The following is a 24,057-nucleotide window of genomic DNA, read 5'->3' as shown; positions in this document are numbered from 1 at the left end:
AATTTTGCCCAACTTTCCACAGAGCTGCTAACGGTCGTGATATAAATTGTCCAAATTTCCATAGAGCAAATTTTTATAACATTAAACCTCAGTTAGTGGACTCCACATGATTGTGTAAAACGTTTAACAGTATTTCCTGGCCGTTTAATAGCTAACAGTATTTCCTGGCCGTTTAATAGCTACCTAGAAAGTTAAGGTAAACGTTTCATGAAAGTTATGTGGCCCATTGGAAGATTAGGTGAATGTTCCACGGCAACGCGTTAGCCGGATAAATGGGAATTTAAGGGGTTGTCTTCGTTTTGTTTTTTCATTGTCACAGAGACAACGATATTAAAGGAAGCCGTGTTTGCTTTCCGAAAATGGTAAAAATGATGACAGTACAAAGGGGACTTTCATGACTGTTACCGAGCAACCAATATTCATGCATTTCTAGAGGTAGATTCTCGAGGCGATATCTCAAGTTGCTTTCACGCAATCAACCCCTCATGGAATTTCTTCCCGTTGAAATATTATATCTAAAAACTATATTTCACGTGACAGCTCTGTGCTCTGCCCTTTAGTATTAGTGGCTGACGTTCCATACGGAGGTATACTCAAATATCTCTAAATGTGAATCTATAAGACTGCTAGTACTTGGATCAAATGAAAAGACTTCCATGGTGGTTTCTCTTATTCGGTTAGGTGTCGGGAGCTAAATGGCTACAAATATTGCACCGCCAAATCGACGGAAGCAAACCAACTAACTGTGGCATGTGGAGGAACACAAACACACGAACTGAAGTCGGGGTTTAAAAATGGCCGCGTTACTAGTACATGCACGGGTTGGCCCGATAATGGAACGGCCTGAAGGATAAACATGGAGAAAATACACATAAGAATATCAAAAATACATCTGGAATTGGATTTAGTATCACAATATCATTGTTTTTATAATCCTCCATGGTGTCATATTCTGTCTTAGTCAAGCCAGCCAGTATCGTATTTATTGTGTATTGAAAACCTCTTTTGTAAAATGAAACGGACCATATTAGCAATCAATCTTATATGTAAATAAGCTGTCGTAAATATCAAACGTATCCACCCGGCCGTGCACAGTTGCATGCTAATTGCCGAAAACGAGTCAGGTTGTTTGACCCCGTAACTCCGCCTACTTAGTTAATATTTATTTACGTCGTTGGCTTGACGACGAGCCGGTGTTGATTTCCCTCGCATCGCTTTCGCGTTGTTCGCGTCGTCAGCTAGAAACACATGGCAGGCAAGTGAAGCGGTTTGTGTCAGTGCCAGCGGAAATTTGCTTGAGTTTGGAGAATATCGAAAGAAATTTGCTCATTTTTGCAAAGAAGAAGTACCAAGTTGGTCCTGTCTAGCCGGGACCACCAAGTCCAAGATGACAAGACAGTGTATTTGCCAGATTTGCACTTGCGGGTAAGCATGGCAGTACTAGTAAACTACTTACTAGCACAAAATGTATAACTCTGGTGTTAATTAGCCTCTAGACGAGCGGCTAAATGAAATACTAAATAGATGTAGACCTAATCCAACAATACCCGGGAGGCTGTGTTTTTGAAATTATTCTCGTAACGTGTGTTCAAAACTTGAAAGTTGTTGCCCAGTAGCCCTGCATGCGCTTACTTTTAAGTGATTTCTTTTGAAATATAAACTGTTGGACCAAAACCTTTGAGTTGGCAGAATTTCTGTTTGTGTTTCTTTGAAAAAGAAATAGCCAAGGCATAAGTCATTAAAAAATTGATCCAGGGCCTAATAATCATTAATGAAAGCGTCGCGCACACAAATGCTCAGCTTGTTTGGACCACAGTATATCTATATTGTTAATGAACATTTCATGAAACAAATTTATTCACCGTGTAATTCTTTTATAACCAACATTTGTAAAACAGAAAAGCTAAGATGGTTGCTTGAGGCTTTTTCCTGTAGATGGTAGAGTAGAGAGCTGCAGGCCTAAGGCAAATTAAAAAAATAAACAGGCCTACCGGTAAATAATTTGTTTTAAGTGTCCCAGCCTGCTTGTTTTTGGTAGCCTTTTTTTTCAAATTTTCACCACAGGCAAAACGGAGATGAAAGAAATAAAATTATCAGAAACGCGTCTGAAAATCAAAATTACTTGCCAGTTGGATCTTCTAATCGTACACTCTGCTGGTCATTGCACATTATAGACCAACATTCAACCATGTAGTCTCCAAGCATGCCTTCCTACCAGTATGTGACATTGTATAACCATGTCCAGATTTCTTGGAAGCAGCTGTGGTTTCGATTTTCTATGAAACCATGTGACAAACTTACCAAAAGCTATTAAAATACCAACAGTTTATAATTCTCTTATCCAGTAATTCAGTCACTTTTAAGCAGAAATGCTAACAGTTGTTGAAAATATTACAAAAATAGCAGCCATCCTGAAAATGTCAACTAAAAAGCCTCATCTCTTTTTCTCTCAAGATTCGGCCAAGAATCCAGATACTAAATACATGTATGTTTACACTTTACACTTGGCCTTGTGTACAAGTTTACCATACTTCTGATCACACTTGAAATGTGTTCATGAGGCAGAGCTGTTTGAATTAACACTGAGCATGTATAGTTTGAAATATATCAGGTATGTGCTTTTTTTCAAGGTACTGGTAATCTTGTGGAACGGAAAGTCCAAACAAGAACTGAATTGAAAAGTTTAAATGAAAAATGAATCTTTACTTGGGTACCATGGTGACAGCCAAGGGTAGATCAACACATAGCAATTTTTTTTGTTCTCCACAGAATACTGAAGGGAATACCAGTAAGTCACGTGCACAATTATGTGTGTAAAAAGGCATTAGCTCTGGGACCACTTCATTCATTTTGCACTTCACTTCCAGGTCCAAATGACATCACACTTCAGTATTCTGTTCTTTGTAAAGAGTTTGTTACACAAAGTGTGAATCCAAAATCGTCGTGTACATTGTAAGAACTGCTCCCATTAAACTATATCGAGTACAAGGGTTAACATCGCAAGATAACTTGGCGGTTTTGTCTGGCTCATTTTAATGTATGAATGGCAGAGATTCCTATCATAGTTCTTGACCTTTCAACTTCGTAGTTCAAAGATCAGGTGATGGTGACTTCTAAATCAAAATCAATTTCTTCCACCCCACTGTTGTGTATTAATGGATTCCTGAATGGTTTTAAAGGGACTATGCAATACTGTTTTTCAATCATAACCCTCCAAATGCACCTTTATGTTTCAATTATGTTCTGTTGATTTGTGCACTAAAACTGCTGGAGTTTTTTAATGCTTACTTGAAGTTACTTCCCTGTTTTTCTTTTCCTTGGTGTGATGCACTGATGTGTACAAAAGTACATGGCAATAAGCCAATCAGCAACCCTTTCTTAGATGTATGCTTTCAGGAAACAAATTTTCAGTAAACAAATCGCAGCAACGGCACCCCCGGTCATCCAGAAAAGCGTCTATATTTTTAAAAAAGTGCCAGTTTCAACACATGTAATCCATAAAGGATGTCAAACACCAATAGGTTCACTCATGTACGTCAAGAAAGGATTATGGTGCATAAAAGAAAACCTCAAAACATGGACTGCTTGAAGTTTGACTGGGATTTGTAATACAGACCAAAGATTGATTTAACGATGTACATGATATACCAGTATACACGTAATAGAATCCTATAGTTTTATATTGATCAGATTTCTGTTGCAAGAAATGGCATTGACCAATGGTATTGACCAACAGGGTCCCAAACTCTAGTAATAAAGCTGGAGGGAGAATCTGTGAGTATAATTTTCACAGGTTTGCAATTCAGGTCTGTATATCTTGCATTGGGATGACGAGGATCGTTCACTGAAAAATTTGCTCAAGAAACCAACTCAATTATAATTGAAGCAACTCATGTACCCCCAATTAGTATTTTGTAACACTTAAAGTTGAACACTTTAATCTTGAAAGTAATTTTTACCCCCTCAAATTTCACATAGAAGTAACTTGCATGGGAATTAAAACCACTATTTGTCAGGTTGTGCTGACACATACAGCATCGATAGAAATTCTGTGCGTAAAGAGGATAATCGGATTATTCAAGCAGGTCTTTATATTTCTCATTACTGCAGTTCATTTAGGTTTTGGTGAGCCCAATCAATATCCAGGAAATTGTGGTCTGGCTCATTATTTTTCAGCTGTTACTGCTGTTACCCCGGCAACGCCTGACCGTGAAGGATGAATTTTGTAGTTGCGTATCAATAATGAACTGCGATGGCATCACCGTGGCAACCGTTTTGTTGATGCAGCGGCTGTGCCTGCTGTTTTCAATTTGGATGATAAAATAAAATGCATAAAGTATATCCCGTTGTCTTTCTTGATATTCTCTGTGCAAAAGTATTTGTATTAAGTATAAGTACTCACAAACTTATGTATTACTCATAAAACGTGAAATTTGTGAAATTACAATGATCACCTTTGCAGACCTGTCTCATATAAAGTTCCTTATTTTCCAACATGTACAAATTATATGCCATCGTATGAACCCTTTTTTATTGCAGTATTTTTCCATGATGGGGATGTTTTGAAGGGAAATCAAGGTTTCCCCATCAGTTGTTTCCCTTAGAATATTCAGCTGCTTTGTGTGTTTTTTAATTTCATTTGTCTTTCTGTCTATTCAGGCGTCATCGATGCCCGCACAGACCCCAGGCCCCAGTCAGCAAGGGACCATGTGTCCTGTCAGAGTACACCAACAAGTACAAGCCATACCCAGGCAACCTGATGCGGGACAGCTTCAAGCCCAAGGAGCAGATGATCCAAGGGACAGGCAACATGTCGGATGCCACCACTCACAGGTAAGGGAATCCTCTTCAATCCCCATCCCAACCCCCCATGGCACCACCACCCAATCTCCCTAACCCTAGTCTACACACCAACTTCCAACTCTCAGTACACAGTTTAAGGATAACCAATGTGTTCATGAACTCTAATGTACATGTTCATTACTGATTTAAATGTGCACGCATATAAGCCGTGCATTTTACATGGACACATGGTGTTCCTTAGTTATGGAGCCCCACACATGCTGTACTATGGTACTTGTGAGGACCCAGGACATTTGAAGGGACACCAAAGTCCTCACAGTCTGGTCGAAAATTTTCAAAAAGAAAACTTCTATACTACTTTGAACAAATATACTGACCAGTTTTCAGTATTTTCTGAGATTACCTTTTGTAAAAAGATACCTGTGGCAAGATTAAATGTAAAAAATTTGTGGATTCCCTTCAATTCTTTACAAAGCTGTTTATTTGTCCAGGATTTAACAGGGTTCCTCATATACAGACCTGGCAGTGTTTTGTACTTGTTATTGCAGAGTGGATTACATCCCCCGTGAGGTGAACCGACCTGCCATACACCAACCGGAAACCTATCGAAAACCTGACGGCGACATTGACCATTTGACCTCATACACCAAAGACTACCCAGGTCACAAGTCGGAGCCCGTCAAGAGTTTCCGTGGTGACCACATCAGACATGTGCCCTCAGGAGAATTCCGCGGGAACCCAACATATACAGGTGAGTTCATACGTGTATATTTAAGTTGCTCCGTTATTTGTTCAGCTGTTTTGTACTCAAGTGGAATGTTTCTTCTTTTTATCACGCTAAATTGATTTATTTTCACTGTTTGCAGATGACTATCGCAGGTGGAGTTTACCGACTAGAGATCAAGGCAAAGCATACCACTCATATATTCCTCCATCGGCTCCTTTTGATGGCCTGTCCACCTTTGCCCGAGATTTCCAGCCTAAAAAGGTTGATCTCCGTCAGAGTCTACGGCCGGCTGAGAACACACAACGATCTGATGCACCATTTGAAGACAAGACAAGCCACAAGGTATCCTACATCCCCCACGCCCCACAAGCCAGGCATGTGCGCCTGCAGGAGCCTTACAAGAGGAGCCCGCACAAGTTTGACGGCTTGACCACGTTCCAGCGCGACTTCACCGCCAAGGATGCTCACCGATCAGACAACTTCAAACCCGACGCAACACCCATGAAGTCCGACCAGCCCTTTGAAGACAGCACGACCTTCAGGTCCGACTACAAGAAGTGGGACAGCGAGCCCATACAGGTCCACGTCCCTGAGACATACCAGAAACCTGCAGGCGACATGGATCTGTATACGACAAACAAGCTGGCCTACCAGCCGCACAAGATCAGGCCGGCCTCAGCTAGGCGTCCGGTCTCCCAAGGGCGCAAGACAGACGTGCCATTTGATGACCGCACCAACTACAATTCCGATTTCCGCAAGTGGAACAGCAAGCCCGAGCGGCGAGGGGACCCATCCCAGCGACCCTACGAGAGACCAGAGATCCCGTTTGAGGGCTCGACCAACTACCGCGCGCACTACATCCCGAAGCACGCCATGCCAGCGAAGAGCATGGGTCCGGATCGCACCGCCCGCCAGAGCAGCGACCCATTTGATGACCGTACTTTCTACAAACTGGACTTTACTGCAAAGGAAATGACACCTTGCCCGGCCATCAACCTCCCTGCCAGTGGGTACGTGTTCAGCCAGACTGATCAGAGGGGGCACGAGATGTGGGTGAAGAACGCCTGGACTGGGGAGACAGAGCGAGTGATGAAGACTCCACCCCAGCAAATCAGCCTTGAACAGGCAACTTACGCATGAGACCTTCACATGAGGAAAGCAAGGCCCAAGAAACGATTACTAGGTAATCGTATGCCCCAGTTATTAGGTAATGGCATGCCTCATTGAGCAGGCAGGATCGTTAGTACAGTCCACAGAATCACAAAATATGTCACAGCTACAAATGTACAACTTGTAAGCTTAGGATACGTTGAAGTCCGTGGGCACAGCCCACTGAGAATATTGGGTTAGGGCATACTGGAATGGTTGGGATGCAAATGAATTTTGAGATATCCTAACGGTGTCGTCTCTGTCTCACAATTTGCAGGATCAAAGGTAGAGTGCAATATTTTTCAAATTAACCTTTTCCCTTGGTGTTTTAATGAATTTCAGACTGCTGGATTCCACTACACACATGGAAGACAAACAAGGCTCAAATTGAAATATCTTGAGTCGAATAATGAAACTCAAAATGACCACAGTAATCCCCATATGCACATCCATCGTGTGTCGCTGCAGCTGTTATAAATCTGTACCAATGGTTAAACAGACTAAGGGCAAGTTCGAGCAACGACTATAATTGACCATAGACCGCTTGACCTGTGTATGGTCGGACACGTCTAGTCGACCATTTGGGACCAGGTTTAGGGGTATGGTTGCACCGCTGGTTACCGATAACATATTTCATTCATCATTACAGAGGGAACCATTCACATGAAAATAAATGTACCAGATTTCAGTGACCTTGTACGCTACGAAAAATCGCAGCCTGTGCTGAAATTTGAGTAAAAGTGAAATTAAAAACAAAATGGGCCGATTGAGGTCGTTCAAGTGTAACTTAATAGCGCATGCGCATTGTTAAAAAGCCACTGACTACTGGCCTACCTATAGTTAGCGCCCAAACTTGCCCTAAAATGCAGCAGTATAAAATGTAATTATTTACATGTAGATCATGTTCGGCAGCCAAATAAGCAAACGCTATATGGAGGTTGTAACTGCCAAATAGCTGTTACAAAACAACACTTTTGGTTTCACTTCCTGTGATAAGGCCATTCCCAAACTAATACCTCACTGAGCTTACTTGTGTGTGAGAGGCACATGGGGTATCCTTACAGACTCCTGTACAAACAGCATTTTTCTTTGTATAGTGTTCAACAGGCTACACTGATTAGGTCTTGGTTACAGATTATGTGTTGGTTATTGAAGTTTAATCCAGATCTTTTCTTGATTGCTGCACCCCCCCCCATTTCTTTTTAAGTCATTGTTTTGGTTCATGCCTGTCGTTGCCTAGAAACCAATACACAAATGATAACATGATCCTTAACAACAAGCCCGCTGTAAAGCAAGGGGGCGCTCTGGCACTATTGTTGGTTATTCTATACATGGAATACAACAAAGACATTACATGCTGCCAAGCTACATGTAAATAGACAGGCATTTTGAAATAGGTGTACATTGTACAAACAAAATAGACATGCGTTTAAAATGAAATACAAAGTGAAATAAATGAGTGTAGATTATGCTGAAAATACATGTAGTACAGCATACGTACGGGCAAGACAGCATTCTCATGAAAATACCGCAGCATTTCAAGAAAAAAGTCCACCTAATTTAAGGAGGTGACAGTCAATGCACTTACTATGGAAGAAAATTTATTTTATCAGGATTGTTGAAGGAAAATGTACGTGCTATGGGGTGATGACCTCAGAAGCTGATCAAAGTTGCACAGTTTCAGACCCATGATGATTTGTAAACTAGTTGATGCAGCATGAACATTAAATGCATAAATGTTGGTGTACAGTGCAGGCCAAGCCGATGTCACAAAGCACAACTTCTGTACATGTACGTGCTAGAGCAATTTATAGTGTTCTCAGAGACGTAATTTTAATAGAGGCAATACATCAAATGTAATACATGTACTTAAAATGACAGGGTATCTACATGTACCTGTAATTAGCAGTACTTGCCAATTGTGCGCACTCGTTTTTAAGTTGTAAAGAACACTGAATGTTAGTGATCACTGTTCAAGTACATGCACAAAGGTAGATAAGTTTTCCTTTCATTTTTTTCTCTTCAGAACTTGCTCCGTCAACAAGCAAGAAATCTGAATATAATTCCTTTTGGAGTAAGCATTTTACAGGTGCTTAAAAGCCTGGATATTTTGTCCAAAATGGATGGTGTGTGTCTAAGCGCCCATTGTGAAGGCAATCTCAATGAACAATTTTTTGTTTCTTTTTCAAGCTGCTTGTAGAAATAATTGCCTTTTTGACAAAAGAATTTGAAAGAATCGTGTTAAATCATGAGCAATAAGTGCCTCTATTTCTTCCTGTTCATGTTGTCCATATATGGAACGAGCTGTCCAAAGTGCCTTAGAATAGAAACGCCAAAGACCCTCTTTTTTTCTGAAGCTCCTCTTTAAAAACAGTCAGCTATAGTTTACAATGTGTAAATAGTAATACATGTGTACATGTAGCTTGATAATATTCGACTGGTTTTATTAATTCAAAGAAATTTGATAGTAATGTACATGTAGATGTGTCTCCATACTTGGAAAAAAATTCAACAAACGTACATTCACTAGTGATTTTTTAAAGCATAGTTTTGAAGAATATAAAATCTTTGGAATTCCAATTAAAGCGTGATTTTTGAGGGTCGTGTACCACCGGCTAGCCCAAAACAAAAAAAACGAACACTTAAAACATGACAATAGAGCCAAATTTTAAGTAAGTTCTAAAAATAAAGAATGTTTTGCAATGGACTTCATATACCTGTACATTAAAAAGATTAACCTGATGGAATTGCTTTGGTATAAATGTCAAGTGGGTGATGACCGACCGTGAGAAATAGTGGAGTAAGTCACATATGTACAATTTGGAACTAGAAGTCTGTATATAAATCTTGAATGTAAGCTTTTAGCATCTTCTGTTGTATGTTTTGCTGTCACCTCTATATGAGGGCATATTGTACCACAGCCATTATGTGTCGAGCTATAGCCTCATCAGCACTGCTTTGATTAAATAAAATCAATCATCACTGGCTTAAAGCTTGATTTCAGATATCGAATGGAGACAAATCAAAGAAACAAAGAAGATATATCAAAACATCTGTAATGAGAACTGGGCATATTCCAAGCTTCTGCTTAACAGTGTGTACTTCAGAAACGGTTCTGTGTATTTCCCATCTGCTTATGGACTGTCTCTTAATGCATTACTTCAGCGAACAGATGGTGTCAACAGGCAGACAGCGTGTAGTGCCAGTATATCCCAATATGCTGTAGTGGCACAGGAAGTATGGCCAATGAACCCATGGCCAGTATAACATTCATTCAGTTGACATCTTTTTGCTGGTACAGTGTCCAACTAACCAGGATTCCCATTAGCATGCCCTCATTAATTAATGTTTCAGAGGTGGTGTTGACAGTAATCTGGCAAGCACACGCGTGTAGTGTACATGGTACAGTGCAAAGCTTTGCTCATTTAGAGAAATCGCACATTTCATGTAAAAACAGCAGAGCAACTCAAAAATGACGACACATTTACCCAGGATAATTGTATGCCATCTTTGTTGTATAAATTTCTTTCTCAGTAAGTGATGTACATGTACATACTGTAAGTAGTAGACAGATATCTGAAATATGGAGACCCAAAATTAATAAACAGGAAGCAGTAGGATCAAAAGCAGTCTGACTCTAGTCTCTTTATAATGCACTTATAATACTGATATAAAACCTCTTTCCACCATCAAAGGCTGGCTCATACTTGGGGCAAAAGTGGACATGGATGCTAAATTGTGACGTAAGATCAAATAGGTAGGCTGTGACTTTGTGCAAGTTGAACACGTTTAAACTTGAGCGAACCTCGTTGCAAATGTTTTCAGGCATCCATGTCGCTTCATCACATTCGCGTTTGCCCAAAGTATGAACCGACCTTCAGTAACAGTTAATATTGCACCATTTGCCAGGCTACTACTGCAGGCAGACCAACGAACAAGCCCAAAACCAAACGAATATCGCATGCAACCCCTGTAAAGCTGTAAACCAGCTCCATTAGCCCACGACACAGTTCTACTTTGTCACCATCCTAAGAAATGGAAAAGTAACGAACAAAATGTTTTACCTTCAAATTTTAGCTGGCAAAAAAAACACACATTCTAACAAGTTTTCAACCTGACGTTCTTCTGAAATAGCTACTTCCAACCATGCACTAACGCCTTTCAAATAATGGCAATGATGCCACTGATCTCTGCACTGGATACATGTAGTGCGCTCATTCATGACTATGCACAAACAAATGAGGCCCTGCCTCTCAGTTTTAAGGGGGGGTAGGGCCTTCCAAAGATGGCTGCCAACACATTCTGCGCAACATATCGCATCATTAGTTTCAAGCTTTGAAGCATTATCGAGCAGTAACAAATAATTTTATGGGTTAAAGGGGATTTGTTTGCTTGAATGTCACTGGCATGAGCTGTTACCAGAAAAAGGCTGATTCCACAAAACCGGCCAACAGTGACAAACATCTTGGGCCTCGCGCAGGCATGCCATCAAGCGCGAAGATTTGCTTGGAGCCTCCAAAAATTGGTACCTAGTGACATTGATCTCCACAGCCAAAGTAACTAGGCACTTGGTACATAGTAATCGGCGACCAACATTCACACAAAAAGTTTTTTTTAATTGAAAACATTTCTTTACAATTCACGTGAGACCTGTCCCCAAACAGCAGCACCTAAAGATAAAACAATTTTTTAAAGTAAACACACATATGTGAAAATCTTTGAGCATAGGGAGAATACATTTAAATCCAAATATATACATATATGTGTAAAATATATTTCAGAGATTTTAGCCACAATAATCAGAATATAGCCATAATGTACATGTATCTGTATGAAATAAACTGAATGCATGCAGAATAGAAGTAAACTGGTACATGGCTTCCAAACCTCCTGCGTGGAAAACAAAATAAGGGAAAAGGCTTCGGTCAGAGAGTGTATGGCTTCCTGAGAACCCTTGTTCGGACATCTCTTGTTCAACTGCACACTGATTCAACAGTGAAGTCGGTAAGTATCCCTATCAGTCAGTGCACTCAGTTTTGATGAGCACAATTTCACTGAGCCAATATCACCCGGATTGTCTGCTTTGTGGCAAATTTTTCTGTGGCAAGGACCTACAAAAGCAGGGAGCCAGTAATGGGTTGTGTGTACTGTAAGACAGTTTGACTGGTAACCCACCAAGCGTCTTCTCTGTGCAACGGCTGTTTAAGCTAATACCAACTCCATGCAAGCTGGTCCCCCAACTGACCAGCGTCCCTCCTAATTGGACCAGTCACCTCGGTAGAACACAACGTTGTTGCCTGTTTCATGGAGCTTCACCTCGTAGAGCAGATCTGGGTTGGGGAGTTGCTTTCGTATTTGCTCCCAGATGAACACGGCAATGTTCTCCGCCGTGCTGACGATGTCCTGAAAGTACGGCACGTCCTTGTCAATATTTTTATGGTCCAGGAGGTCCATGATTGCTTTCTGTGTAAGAATCACATATTGACACATGTACTGTGACTTATCTCCATGCACCTCTCCAAAAGGAGTCCTGATTTGCTGGCTGCCTTTACAATACCATCATTGTCTCTGAAAATGAGACCACAAACTCTGTACACAAGGTGCATGATCACTGCACACTCAATGGATATTAAAGGTTTGCTTTGGCTGCACAGTTGCAGTAAGCCAATGATCAAAATAATCAGCATAAAACATGTATCACATCAAAATCGAGGAATCTCCGAGTGCAGCATGTGCACATATCTAGTGTAGACATGTCTGTTTTTTTCTCATGTAGTTCAGAAAACTGTGAAAATATCTTTCTTATTGTTTGACTGTTGACAGTTTCCTTAACTGTTCCTCTTCCTTTTGTATAATCTTGACCCCCCAATGGCTCTAAACCTGTTTTTCAGCGAGGAAACTGTGTGTGGACCAGACACAGTCCACAGAAGGGCTACATATCCTGCACTGTTTGGACCTGCTTTGTTCTCAGGTCCTCACAAAGATAGCAAGGTTGCCACGAAAATAAATACCTGTATGAAGACACACACTGGGGCTGTGTTCTACAGCTATGGCTATGTCAGTTAACAGCGTGTTCCTGTGTGTTTTCAATGGGCGAAAGCCTAGACCTAGCCCAAGACAACAGATTTGAATGCCTCACCTTCATATATTGCTTCAAGTCGGTCAAGTTCATCACCATGCCTGTGACAGGGTCAACCTGTAACATTGGAAAACATGAATCATTTGGAACATTCTTTCAAAAACATTTCTAATATCACAAAGGGTTAGAATGGACAGTGGACGAGGAATGGGTAATCTTTGCACAGGTTGTGAATTGAAAGATGGCTTTATTTGAAAGATCCCCAAACTTCAGAAGTCGCCTTTACTTACTCACAGGAAAGCTGAACATATCATTGCACAAGTACAGAAAATATCAATGTGGGTTTAGACACAGGTTATATATAGCTTGTATGTTAAATCTGTTATGTTTAAAGCAAAGTTTAGAAAATCTCACCTCGCCTTTGAGAATGATTTCAACTGCAAAAGGAAAGAAAAAGATTACTTAACATTCATGAGTACAGCAATGCCCTAACAAAAGAAAGTGCAAGAGCTTGTGTAGAAAATCTTCAACGGGGTCACCATTTAAATTAAACATGTTTTCAAGGTACAGTAGATCTACTCACAAAAATTTTGTTCTGATGGTCAAAACTACAGTACAGAAAATCAGTAACAAGTGACTTAGAAACCATGATCTGTGACTGCAGATGGCTTACGTTCGGCGCTGGGTTGTGAGACCTGGAATAAGTAGGGAAATTGCTTCTTGCCTTCACCAACCAGACACAACATAATCAGTCAATGTTTGACCTTGGTGGATCATGGGGTCTAGAATAAACCCTTGCTCCCGAGGTTCTACGTGTACCTAGATTCCTGTCAATCTGTTGCCATTTTAGGTCAGGAATCCTTCCTAATCATAGTGATTTGTTTCTCTGTGCTTCAACTCTCATGGGCCATCAAGTCCCAAGTAAAGCAAGAATGACAGGATTCTACCTCCCCAAATCCTGCAAAATACTCCCAAAAACCTCCCAGTGGATTTTGAAGGGTCCAGCCAGGTTAGCTCCAGTGAACCCTGCAAACCCTTCTCCAGAAGGCACAATCATGAAAAGATCTTTACTCTTTGCTAGAAATTAGAGTTATTTTGAGCGGCACTTGCTCACCCCAACTCACCTCTGTAGTTATGGCCGTGGCCATTAGGGTTATTGCACTTTCCAAACAAGACCTTGTTGACATCATCGCTAAGACACGGACTGTGAAAAATCAAAAGCAAATGCAGAGAACATAGATTATTTCTACCGCACCTTAATCAGGGTGTTAAACCTGGATAAATCCCTGTCATCTTCTTTTCCTCCAAGAGATGTGCCAGCTTCGTACATTTGAAGACTCGGGCACGTTGCAATGAGAGGCAGTTACAGTTTTAGAGGTGGGAGGGAAACCCCACAGGAATACTCTGGGGAATCAAGTAGCGATGGAAAACCCAATCCACAAGTGGACTGAGCTAGGAACGAAGCCAGACCGCAGAGGTGGAAGGCGAGGAAAGAACCACTACGCCAACCCGATTCCCCTGATTGGTTGATCATTGATCACATTTCACTCAATTATTTGTTCTACTCAACAGTGCCTATTCAATAGAATTTCATTTCAATTGACTGGTTCCCACCTCCATTTTTTTTTCTCGGTAAGAAAGAGGAAAACAATGTAGGGCGGCGCTTCAGACATGAATCGGTTTTGAAATTTGACTGACGTAAAACATGAGCAGGACCTATTTGTCAATGTTTGTTCACCTAACTGAAGAGGATTTCTGCAGTTTTTGTTCCAACTAATAATGAATGTTTCACATTTGTGCAATTGGTAAGAATAATTTTATGAGTTGACAGATGAAATGTTTAATTTGCCTCGTGGAATCAAACGTTTCATCTGTCATCTCATGAAATTATTCTGACCAGTGCATTGCACTCATAAACATTTATTATTCAAGTGATTTGTCCACAACATACAAAGTGGATTGTTCTACAGACAATTGGTAACCCCCCATAATGGGAAAGAATTTAAGAGACGGAAGCCACTTATTTGTCCATGCAGTGACCTAGGCCTTAGAGATTTTAGTGTTATAGAATTAGCCATCTGACGTCTGAAAGCAACCTAGGCCTAGTATAGTCTAAACCATGGAGGTAGAATCACACCTCCATGTCTAAACTAAAGCCAAATTTAGGTGTGAAAATATTAAGGCATTTGCTTAGAAAACACTTCGAATTTTTCAGACCAGCCTCATACATGTCATTATGCTGATATTGTCGGCATAAATCATAGGGTTGGTGCACAGAGTACTGGGTGTCAAGTGGTGTCCGTATATGGAATTCTTTGTGAATTGCTGTTTGTGTACATTTCATTTGAGACTGCTCACCTGTGCAATCTATGGCAGGCACTGAATGACTCCGCTCTGCTCACATACACCACCCGTCTGCGTGCCGCCTCTACTCGCTTCTGATCATTGTTGTTAACTGGACCGTGGTTCAGTGAAGTACCCCCAGACATTGACATTGTTGCTCCTCGGAACAAAGTTCACCTTGATGTTTGTTCTATCTGTGGATTCACAGGTCAACTGGGCAGTGTGCTTTTGTTGCCTTTATGAAGTTTTCGTATCAGTTCTTCACTAGCGGCAGAACCCTGACCGTACCGGACCACAACAGTACAAAGCTCCACCACACTAGCGCCACGCGTGCGGGTTCCGGGTATACGCGAGGTTGTCCCTTGGGGATTCATCTCCGCGGTGGCTTAAGATTAGCGAATTTGTCCCCGATTTAAAAGATCCCCGAACACAGTGCAGCTCTTTTTCTGATTAATTCACCTTTACTTAAATAATAAGAGGTAAGCGCTCAAGTAATTTCGATTTTTGAAACTGACTGCGGAGCCGACTGGGAGACCGAGCCAAAGTTTTAAAAATGTCTTGGATGTACCTTTCAGTGAGGGCGCTATACAAACTTGTGAGCTCATCGAAAGTGTGGTTTGGTTTTATTTCCATTCATCTTGTTGTAACATAAAATCACATTGGTTAATGCACATGATGAACCATGCAGGCTGGCAGAAAGGTACTGCTTGTACCAGGCCAGGCCCCCATTATATGCAACTGAATACGATGAGATAAAGGTAAGCGCAGCAAAAACTTAAAGATTATTATTTCAAAGAGGAAAAAGGCATAAGTATGAAAGAAAGCACTTAGAACTAAAAGAAAAAAAAAAAAGAAAGTCGTCGTCGAATAACAATACAGGTTTTTCTGGCCAATTTCGGAAAATGTGCGATTTAATCTGTGAAATGAAAATTCAATTTGGCGTAGATTTTGAACACGACTTAATTAAAACGTGATGGTAGACTGCCATTATCAAGGTTATGATAATATTTTTAGAAGAAAAAACGGGAAACTAATCATCAAGGTTAGGGGAATATTTTTAAAAGCTGAAAAGGAACAAACGGGACACTAACGGGCCGATTTCATAGAGCTGCTTAAGCACAAAATTTGCTTAAGCACAAAACGTTGCTTAAAAAACAAAGGTTACCAGCTCAAAATCTATGTGATTGTCATGCTAACCAAAAGACAGCTGAATACCATTCCAAACCAATATACATTAGATGGAGTTTTGGCTGGTAACCTGAATTGTCAAGCAAGGTTTTATCGCGCTTAAGCAAATTTTGTGCTTAAGCAGCTCTATGAAATTGGCCGCAGGTTCATTTTCGCAATAACAAGCATTCAACTTCGTGTTGCATCCTTCTATAAATCAATGTGCATTACGACTCATTTAAGCGGTTGCAAATAGGTGATTGGGATTTCGGTTTCAAGTATTCGTTTTTGCCAATCATCACAAAACAATGTACATTCTTATTCGCCAAAGATATGTCTCTTATTGTGATTCTTCGGAAATGAGTATTCATTTTCATTTGCTGTAATTCAAATTCGCAAAAATATACATACAATTTGATTAGAAGACACAAGGTTATACACAAATTATGACATCATAAAAAAGTACCGTAATGTTACTCATGAAGGATTAGATTGGAATTGTACACAAAATAATTAAGGACTTGATGATTTTGCAAGAATCTATGTTTGACCTTTAACTTAGCTGCTGTATGATGTGAGTTTGGCAAAAAAGACGTAGCACATAACACAAGAAGGAAGATTCCCTTAGCCTCGATGTTTAAATAGGCTGCGTATGATCGTCGGTATGTTTCCAAAGACAGCATGACTATAATGAGTATTTAAACATTTAATCCAATACTAAAAACTTCTAAAAATATAACTTCTGTTAGCATACAAACTAATTCCATTTTTGACTAGGCATACCTTAAATAACACACAGGCGAAATCGCCTGCATATTTTGAGGAGTACATTGAGTAAGTTAAGATGCGAATGAAGGATTGCAGATGTATTCGATTGCGCGCAAAAATGAATGTCAACATGCTTAACCAGTGTAATACCGAGAAATTAAACGCTGACTTTATACGACTGCATGCACTCTCATTGAAAGAGAATTTTTTATTTGTATGAAATAGAAACAGGGATTGAATCCGTCACTTGTCGACGATTGATTGTGCGTCTTAAATGTGGATCCTTTACAGTCGGCCCCGTCGCCAGCTTCAGACATCAAGGGGGCTACGGTATCTGCTAGGGGGGCCACATCACAAGAATAAAGTATAATTTTTACGCTTATGCTTTTTACCAAGGGGGGGGGCAACTTCACGCCACCACGGGGCCCAGCCCCCTGCCCCCCCCCGGCGACGGGCCCGCGTCTACAGCACGCAAAAACAAAGTGTTTTTTCTCTCTCAAGAAAGCAGAGTATATTACAAACGTTTGGACGTATGCGAATCAACATCTTAGGGGGTGTGTGATTTTTTTAAAGAATAACTGTCCAATTGGTTGCGTTCTTAAAGTTCTCCCCCCCCCCCTGCAAAATACGAGCTGGGCTGTTGCAGCCCAGTATCTGCATCTGAGATGTCATGAAAAGCTCAAGCGTCACTCAGAACAAAGAGCTGGGGGTGCTCATTCCAAGTGCACAGATTATGAATGTCAAGATAGATGCTAGAACCTGGGCTTTGAAATGCCCATCATTATAATTTTGGGCCGAAAGGCACAATCGACCCAGTTAAGCTGGCTTTGGCTATGCTTTCTTTGACGTGTAACTTTAATTTGGGGTGTAGAGACCAAAGCGGATCGTATGTTTGGTAGAGACAATAATAATTGGGGGTTTTGGTTACGTTCCAAGAGGGCGCTGTTTAGGAAAAGTAAAATCAGCTACCGGTACATGTAGCTGCGCGTGTTATCGGATGCATATCAGGGAAGATCATTTGCAAATATTTTCAGGTATTTCTCTGGGGCAATTTCTTTATTATCTACACGAAAAAAAGAATCATAAATTTAATTGTTTTTTTCCCCAAAATAATGTAATTTTATTCAGGACAGTACCAGGGAAAGAGTTCTAGGCACGGGCACCCAGGCTAAACACCATATCACTTGACATGCATGACACCTCGTCATGCCACCAATGCGCAGACATTGATGGATTGGTCAGAAAATTTCAAGTGTTTTCTAAGCAAACTCTTCAATATTTTCTCTGCTAAATTTAACATTTTAGGACATCTTATCACTTTCTGATGGCTGGTTTAGCATATTTAAGCCCAGGAAATAATTAGCGATGTCCGTATGTGCACAGAGCCGGAGCTGAGGAAGGTCTTCCTTCCTATCCTGGGCAGGTGGGGGATCGTACATCTGGGAGGGCCTGGCTTTAGCGTTAGTTTGACCATGGATGTTGGAAAAGAACCAACATGCCCAAACTGCAGCTTAATGGAGTTTTTACATGAACCAAAATGAAGGATTGAGGTGATTGAGTCTTTTGAGGTAGCCTACTTGTTGGACCTGGATTTGAATAGTATACTATGCCTACAAAAGTACAAGGCTTAAGGTACAACTCACAAAATGTGTGAAAGTCTTGCCAAATTTGGTAGTTCCACTTCCATCAAGACATATTACCTATGAAATTTAGTAGCAGGATCCTGAAAGTCTGTTGAAACATTACTTGTGCACAAAGATCAAGCAGGTTGTTATATGTACACCTGAACTGCAGCATCAGTCAGAAATATCCTGAAAGCAACTACACTTGCTTTTCATTGACTCTGGAGTCCTCTTTCAAGGCATGCTTTCTGTGTGGTGACGGTGTGCACAGATTTTGCACAGGATCAATCAACAATGCATCATAATTTAGCAATCACTCAAGACCAGTCCATCGTGTCCGATATTGTAAAGTAATTTTTATGGCGGTATTATTTCACTCCCTTCCATGCCAACCTTTTTCTCTTGCGCCCTGTTAATTTCCCCCTCCCCCTTCACAGCAGGTAGCCACGACCAGCGGGATGCCCAAGAAGTTTCAGGGAGAAAACTCCAAGGCGGCTGCTGCACGGGCCCGCAAGGCGGCCGTGCAGAACGAGAAGCTAGTCGCCAAGCAGAAGGCAGAGGAAGACGCCTACTGGGAAGATGATGACAAGCACGTCAAGAAGAAACAACAGAGGAAGGTCAGTGATAGTCGGTGTTGGAGTCCATCCCAAGACCAGCCACGAGACCAGTCACAAGACCAATCACAAGCCTAGTCACAACACCAGTCACAAGACTGGTCACAAGACTGGTCGCAAGTAACAGGGCCAAAGACAAAGGAGTGCTTGTGAGTTCAGGTCAGACAGGAGATCTTGTGTTGGTCTTGCGATTGTCTTGTAGGGTGTCGTGATGGTCTTTGAGGGCTTGCGAGTACAACACTGGCAGGAGTAGCATAGCCAAAGGGGGAAGGAGGGTTGGCCGTCCCCGTAAGTGTCCCATCCATGCCTGCATTTTTTTCTGCTCCCACTTCTTTATTTTCTCTTGGTTTTTAACTTTTTCTTTCCTTTTTTTCAATTTGTATTTTGACTTCTTATTTTCAAACAAAATCACGTGTAGGAGCATTTGATATCTGTTAGGGTATTAACAGCTGAAGATGCAAAAGTGTCAGAAAAGGTCAAGAAAGTCCATCTACCATCTTGGGAAAAAAATGTGTGATCTTAAAAAACAGAAAAAGGCCTTTTCTTCACTGTCTTTAAAAATCCCAGATGAGAACAATTTTTAAATTTACATGGCCTTTCTTGAGTTTGCTACATGTCTAGCAATCTGTTTCCTTCCATTAATGTGAGGGTCTGACGTATACCCTTCTGTGAACTCTATTCACAAATACCCCCTAAATGTTGACAGAGAGGTCGGGCAGATATGACTTCTGTTGCCGTTGTTTGCTCAGTCCATTTGTCTGTATTCAGATTAAAATGGATCATTCCCAATTCCCGTTATAGGCATGCAAACTGACCCAATTGCCTGTCAACCAGTGCCGTTATGATCACTCGTCACTGTTTTTGTTAACCGTTCCACCGTTTAGGATGACAGAGACAAGAAGCGCGAGGAGCAGTCTTCCAGGAAGCAGGAGGCTCGTCGCCTTCTGGAAGAGGAGGAAGCGACCATCAAGGCCTCCACCAAGACGGCCAAGCCGAGCAAGCTGACACGAGCTCAGATACAGACCGATCAGGAGAGAATAGCCGCTGCAGAGGGTATAGTTCCAGAGGCTTCCTCGCTGATTTGGGTTTCAGATTAATCCTTGCTCTGTTATATGCTCCAAAGCCCTTCAGTAATTGCTTATTCACAAGTGCCCCACACTTTGCTGTAGAAACACCACTACAGTGAAGATGGTGTATGATGTCATTGAGCCAAACCTTCACAATGGCATCTGAAAGCTGAAAGTTTTGAACAAAATGTCTTTTTTAAGCAGTCATACCTTTTCTTGAAGCTTAGCTACTACCTCAACGAGAGAGATGTTGTATGGGATGTAGTAACAAAAAGAAGCAAGGTTTTCAATATTTTTGCAAACTCTTTTCCACCCGTGTCATCGTTTCTCCTCTTGTGTCAGTGCCAAATCTCTGCTCTGCCTGTCAAACTGCAGGCCCATGTCATCGTTTCTCCTCTTGTGTCAGTGCCAAATCTCTGCTCTGCCTGTCAAACTGCAGGCCCATGTCATCGTTTCTCCTCTTGTGTCAGTGCCAAATCTCTGCTCTGCCTGTCAAACTGCAGGCCCATGTCATCGTTTCTCCTCTTGTATCAGTGCCAAATCTCTGCTCTGCCTGTCAAACTGCAGGCCCATGTCATCGTTTCTCCTCTTGTGTCAGTGCCAAATCTCTGCTCTGCCTGTCAAACTGCAGGCCCATGTCATCGTTTCTCCTCTTGTATCAGTGCCAAATCTCTGCTCTGCCTGTCAAACTGCAGGCCCATGTCATCGTTTCTCCTCTTGTGTCAGTGCCAAATCTCTGCTCTGCCTGTCAAACTGCAGGCCCATGTCATCGTTTCTCCTCTTGTATCAGTGCCAAATCTCTGCTCTGCCTGTCAAACTGCAGGCCTAAAGCTGATGCAGTAATATTTTTTTCAAGAATTCCACTTGCCTTCTAGCTGCAGAGAAAAAGAAGCGAGAACCCACCACACACTTAGATGCACCCTTGGAGGAGAACCCTAACCTTGTACTGGCTGAGCAGGCAGCGGACGGCTATGCCGTAGGCAGGAACGTTGAAGAAGCCATCAGCGCACTCAGGTGAGGTTGGAAGAGACAACTTGGTCCAAGTTGGTGAGCCCAAGTCCAAAAGTCACAGCTGTGGCTGACTGGCAGGAACTCAGCACCTGTGTGCAAAGTGGTTGTTGCTGCTAGTCACTGGCTTGCACGAACATGTTGGTTGCTTGCAGCATGTTGCTGCCTTCAAGCTCGCCAAGTCTGATTGAGCTGTAGGTCACACTGTCACAAATTGGCCCAGCTGCAGAGATGGCCCAATCCAAGTTTTATTATTTACGGAGAGGTGGGCCCTGGTGGGTAGGTAGGCAGAAGCCTGCCGCCAACTATTTAGCCACCCAAAATCCCCCCTTTCAAAAATGGGTGGTGTCAAATCTTGTCCAGCCCTATTTTTTTTTGTTTTTCTCTTTTTTAAAATTTTGATCTGTCTGCTATGTTTTTCTATACATTTCTAAGTTATTTCTGTCCCTCAGCCAGACAGTTTTTTTGAGATCCTTCTTGTTGATATCACCGTAATTGTACCGCTTTCTTGTAATGTGGACATTGAGATATGTGGTCGATCCTGATGTTTGTCTAACTAGTTATGTTGCCAATAATAAAGGACATTGTTTAGACATGATGTCTGTCCATCTCTCATTGTTTGTAGAGTTGCCAAACGTCAGGTCCGTTCCTTTCTCTTATTTTAACTATCCTCTCATCAAACACTTTGAGATATGCAACTTTCCTCATCTGCCCTGAAAACCATGTCCCGTGTGTGCTTGCCACATTTGAATGTACATGTGCGTGATTTCCTCTCACTCCAGCGTTGACGAGCCTGCCTCAGAGAAGCACCCCGAGAGGCGCATGAAAGCCGCCTATAAGGCCTTTGAGGAGTTGCACCTCCCCCGACTGAAAGCCGAGAACCCCAATCTGCGAATGTCCCAACTCAGGCAGATGCTGAAGAAGGACTGGGCCCGGTCCCCGGACAATCCGCTGAACCAAAGAACGGCAGCGTATAACACCAAATGAAACCTGGAGAATTAAGCCAGCGGAGGTACTAAACGAAAAAGAGCGTTGAAGAGAGTGACGGGAGGAAGGGATTAATCTTTGCAAGAACCCAGGACACCTGTCTCTGGTCCATGAAATTACACCAGTATGCAGACTGCGGTAATTTTCTCACCACCACTCTGGAACTATTAAAGAGTGAGACTCGTCTGAAAAGGAGTGGTCGTTGTTTTGCCTTACGTTGGTCTCAATTGCATAAATTCAATTTTATTATGAGTCTACACACTCTAGCAGAAAATGTCCTGCTTGATGATGATGCAGTTGTCATTTGCATGGGTCAATCACTTATTTCGGCTTGCCGTCGACTGGACCTATCTTGACATCTCACAAGCTTTCTGCCGATGGTAATGACAAGTAGACTGCAAACACGCGTCTAGTTTCTTCCAAATCAAAAAAAGAAGCAAAGCTGGACTGGAATCAACCAGGACCGTGACATGCGAGAGGTTGTCTTGGAGTTGGGGTTGCAGCAGAATATGTTTGAGCTGTTATGCATAGACTGTAATGTGGATAGGTCTGAACAACATGATTGAAGTAGTCAGCCAATATGGGCGTTTCTTAATAGTGTGCCTCCAGGAGTTTGCAACGCGTTGGCCAATTCACAGTGTGCGATTGGCCAACGCGTTGTTTTAGGTCTTGGTGGCACACTATTGTGAATCGCCCATATTACTAATGTACTGCACAGGAACCTCCCACATTCCCCTTATAAAGCCTCAGTTGTTGTGTGCTTATTGTGACTCTGCCCCAGCATATCCAAAGCTGAATTTGGCAAGTGTCAAAATGGACTTGAATATAATTCATGAGATCAGGAACCACCGAGAATGCCGACAATCAAAAAATGGGAAAAACAATTCTTATTTTAGATATCGCCGATAAGAAAAATTGTGCCTGTTTTTCTTTTACTGTTTGGTTTGGTACTTGGGGATGAAAAGAATATTTGAGTTGTGGAGATTGGTCTCTCCATCAGGTGGCAGCAAGGCTGTGAAATGAGATGACAGAGGTCCTTACTAAACTTGCAACAAAAATACATCTCTTCTTGCATGGGTGTAAATGCGCCTGTAATCATTAACAATTTATTATGTACAACCTTTAATGTGCAATTTGGACTAATTGAGATCCCCATGTCTCATGCTATATCCCACGCTGTGAGAAAACTTTGATGACGGAAAGTTACATTCCCAGCCGAAGTCAAACATGAACCAGTTACCTCACTACCGGTGTGCATGCCTAACATGGTGTTTTGGTTGGTAATCTGTTCTTGCCATGCAGATTTTCCCCTGCATCCGTCTCTGCTTCACAACTTGATGCCATTATCAGGCCCTGCCGTATGTTTTTGTTCCTGTCTATAGGATCGTACATTGTGTGTTTGTTTGTTGATTGCTTTGTGCAATTAAAGCAGATCTTTTTCATTATCAAGGAGAAGAAAGAAGCTTGTTGCAAACTCATCGTTTCTTTTCCCCCTCCGTTGTTCATTTTCTCCTGCTTTTGAAGCATTTACCAATTTGCTCTTAAACTTCAAAAAGACACTGAGTGTCATTGTTGATCCAAATCAAAGAAGTAACATCTGTGTTTTTCTTTAGCACTCATAAATACCTCAGACATGCAGTCATGCCCAATACAACTGAGCATGTTACAAGCATCTTACCGAGTCGGATGTTTACTTTTCACTGTCTCTGCCGTTGACCTCCTT

General features: G+C 41.6%; 3 protein-coding genes across 5 annotated transcripts; 2 read left to right on the top strand and 1 right to left on the bottom strand.

The window, feature by feature from the left end:
* Positions 1 to 1,216: 1,216 nt before the first annotated feature.
* Positions 1,217 to 10,305, top strand: saxo2 (stabilizer of axonemal microtubules 2). The gene is made up of 4 exons (XM_022239540.2): positions 1,217 to 1,425; positions 4,660 to 4,833; positions 5,352 to 5,554; positions 5,670 to 10,305. Exons 1-4 carry the CDS (start codon positions 1,388 to 1,390, stop codon positions 6,668 to 6,670), a joined length of 1,416 nt encoding a protein of 471 aa, XP_022095232.1. The 5' UTR covers positions 1,217 to 1,387; the 3' UTR covers positions 6,671 to 10,305.
* pts (6-pyruvoyltetrahydropterin synthase) lies at positions 9,043 to 15,597 on the bottom strand. The gene is made up of 5 exons (XM_022239551.2): positions 15,117 to 15,597; positions 13,883 to 13,962; positions 13,173 to 13,195; positions 12,819 to 12,875; positions 9,043 to 12,142 (listed from the first exon to the last, which is right to left on the bottom strand). Exons 1-5 carry the CDS (start codon positions 15,251 to 15,253, stop codon positions 11,936 to 11,938), a joined length of 504 nt encoding a protein of 167 aa, XP_022095243.1. The 5' UTR covers positions 15,254 to 15,597; the 3' UTR covers positions 9,043 to 11,935.
* A 2,387-nt stretch (positions 15,598 to 17,984) lies between these two features.
* ccdc124 (coiled-coil domain containing 124) lies at positions 17,985 to 24,006 on the top strand. 3 transcript variants are annotated; one of them, XM_022241067.2, is made up of 5 exons: positions 17,985 to 18,070; positions 19,099 to 19,275; positions 20,157 to 20,325; positions 21,215 to 21,353; positions 22,130 to 24,006. In XM_022241067.2, the coding sequence occupies exons 2-5, from the start codon at positions 19,117 to 19,119 to the stop codon at positions 22,332 to 22,334; spliced, it is 672 nt and encodes a 223-aa protein (XP_022096759.2). In that variant the 5' UTR covers positions 17,985 to 18,070; positions 19,099 to 19,116; the 3' UTR covers positions 22,335 to 24,006. The 3 variants fall into 3 exon arrangements, with proteins under 3 accessions (XP_022096759.2, XP_022096750.2, XP_022096732.2); XM_022241058.2 differs by having other exon boundaries at positions 17,997 to 18,070; positions 19,096 to 19,275; XM_022241040.2 differs by lacking the exon at positions 17,985 to 18,070 and adding an exon at positions 18,114 to 18,273 and having other exon boundaries at positions 19,096 to 19,275.
* The last annotated feature ends 51 nt before the right edge of the window (positions 24,007 to 24,057 follow it).

The sequence above is a fragment of the Acanthaster planci genome, linkage group LG05 (genome assembly GCF_054643075.1).
Source record: "Acanthaster planci isolate LZ-2023a linkage group LG05, COTS_SCS, whole genome shotgun sequence".
Taxonomy (NCBI): domain Eukaryota; kingdom Metazoa; phylum Echinodermata; class Asteroidea; order Valvatida; family Acanthasteridae; genus Acanthaster; species Acanthaster planci.
The sequence above is the reverse complement of the archived record's forward strand: the minus strand, read 5'-3'. Positions and strand labels throughout refer to the sequence as shown.

Excerpts from the sequence above, each read along its gene's own strand:
- saxo2 (XM_022239540.2), top strand. The coding sequence starts at position 1,388 with ATGACAAGACAGTGTATTTGCCAGATTTGCACTTGCGG. Across the intron at positions 1,426-4,659 it reads TGCCAGATTTGCACTTGCGG|GCGTCATCGATGCCCGCACA; the intron begins GTAAGCATGGCA and ends CTGTCTATTCAG. Across the intron at positions 4,834-5,351 it reads TCGGATGCCACCACTCACAG|AGTGGATTACATCCCCCGTG; the intron begins GTAAGGGAATCC and ends TTGTTATTGCAG.
- pts (XM_022239551.2), bottom strand. The coding sequence starts at position 15,253 with ATGTCAATGTCTGGGGGTACTTCACTGAACCACGGTCCAGTTAACAAC. Across the intron at positions 13,196-13,882 it reads CCACGGCCATAACTACAGAG|TTGAAATCATTCTCAAAGGC; the intron begins GTGAGTTGGGGT and ends TTCCTTTTGCAG. Across the intron at positions 12,143-12,818 it reads ACTTGAAGCAATATATGAAG|AAAGCAATCATGGACCTCCT; the intron begins GTGAGGCATTCA and ends ATTCTTACACAG.
- ccdc124 (XM_022241040.2), top strand. The coding sequence starts at position 18,226 with ATGCATGACACCTCGTCATGCCACCAATGCGCAGACATTGATGGATTG. Across the intron at positions 19,276-20,156 it reads AGAAGAAACAACAGAGGAAG|GATGACAGAGACAAGAAGCG; the intron begins GTCAGTGATAGT and ends TCCACCGTTTAG. Across the intron at positions 20,326-21,214 it reads GAGAATAGCCGCTGCAGAGG|CTGCAGAGAAAAAGAAGCGA; the intron begins GTATAGTTCCAG and ends CTTGCCTTCTAG.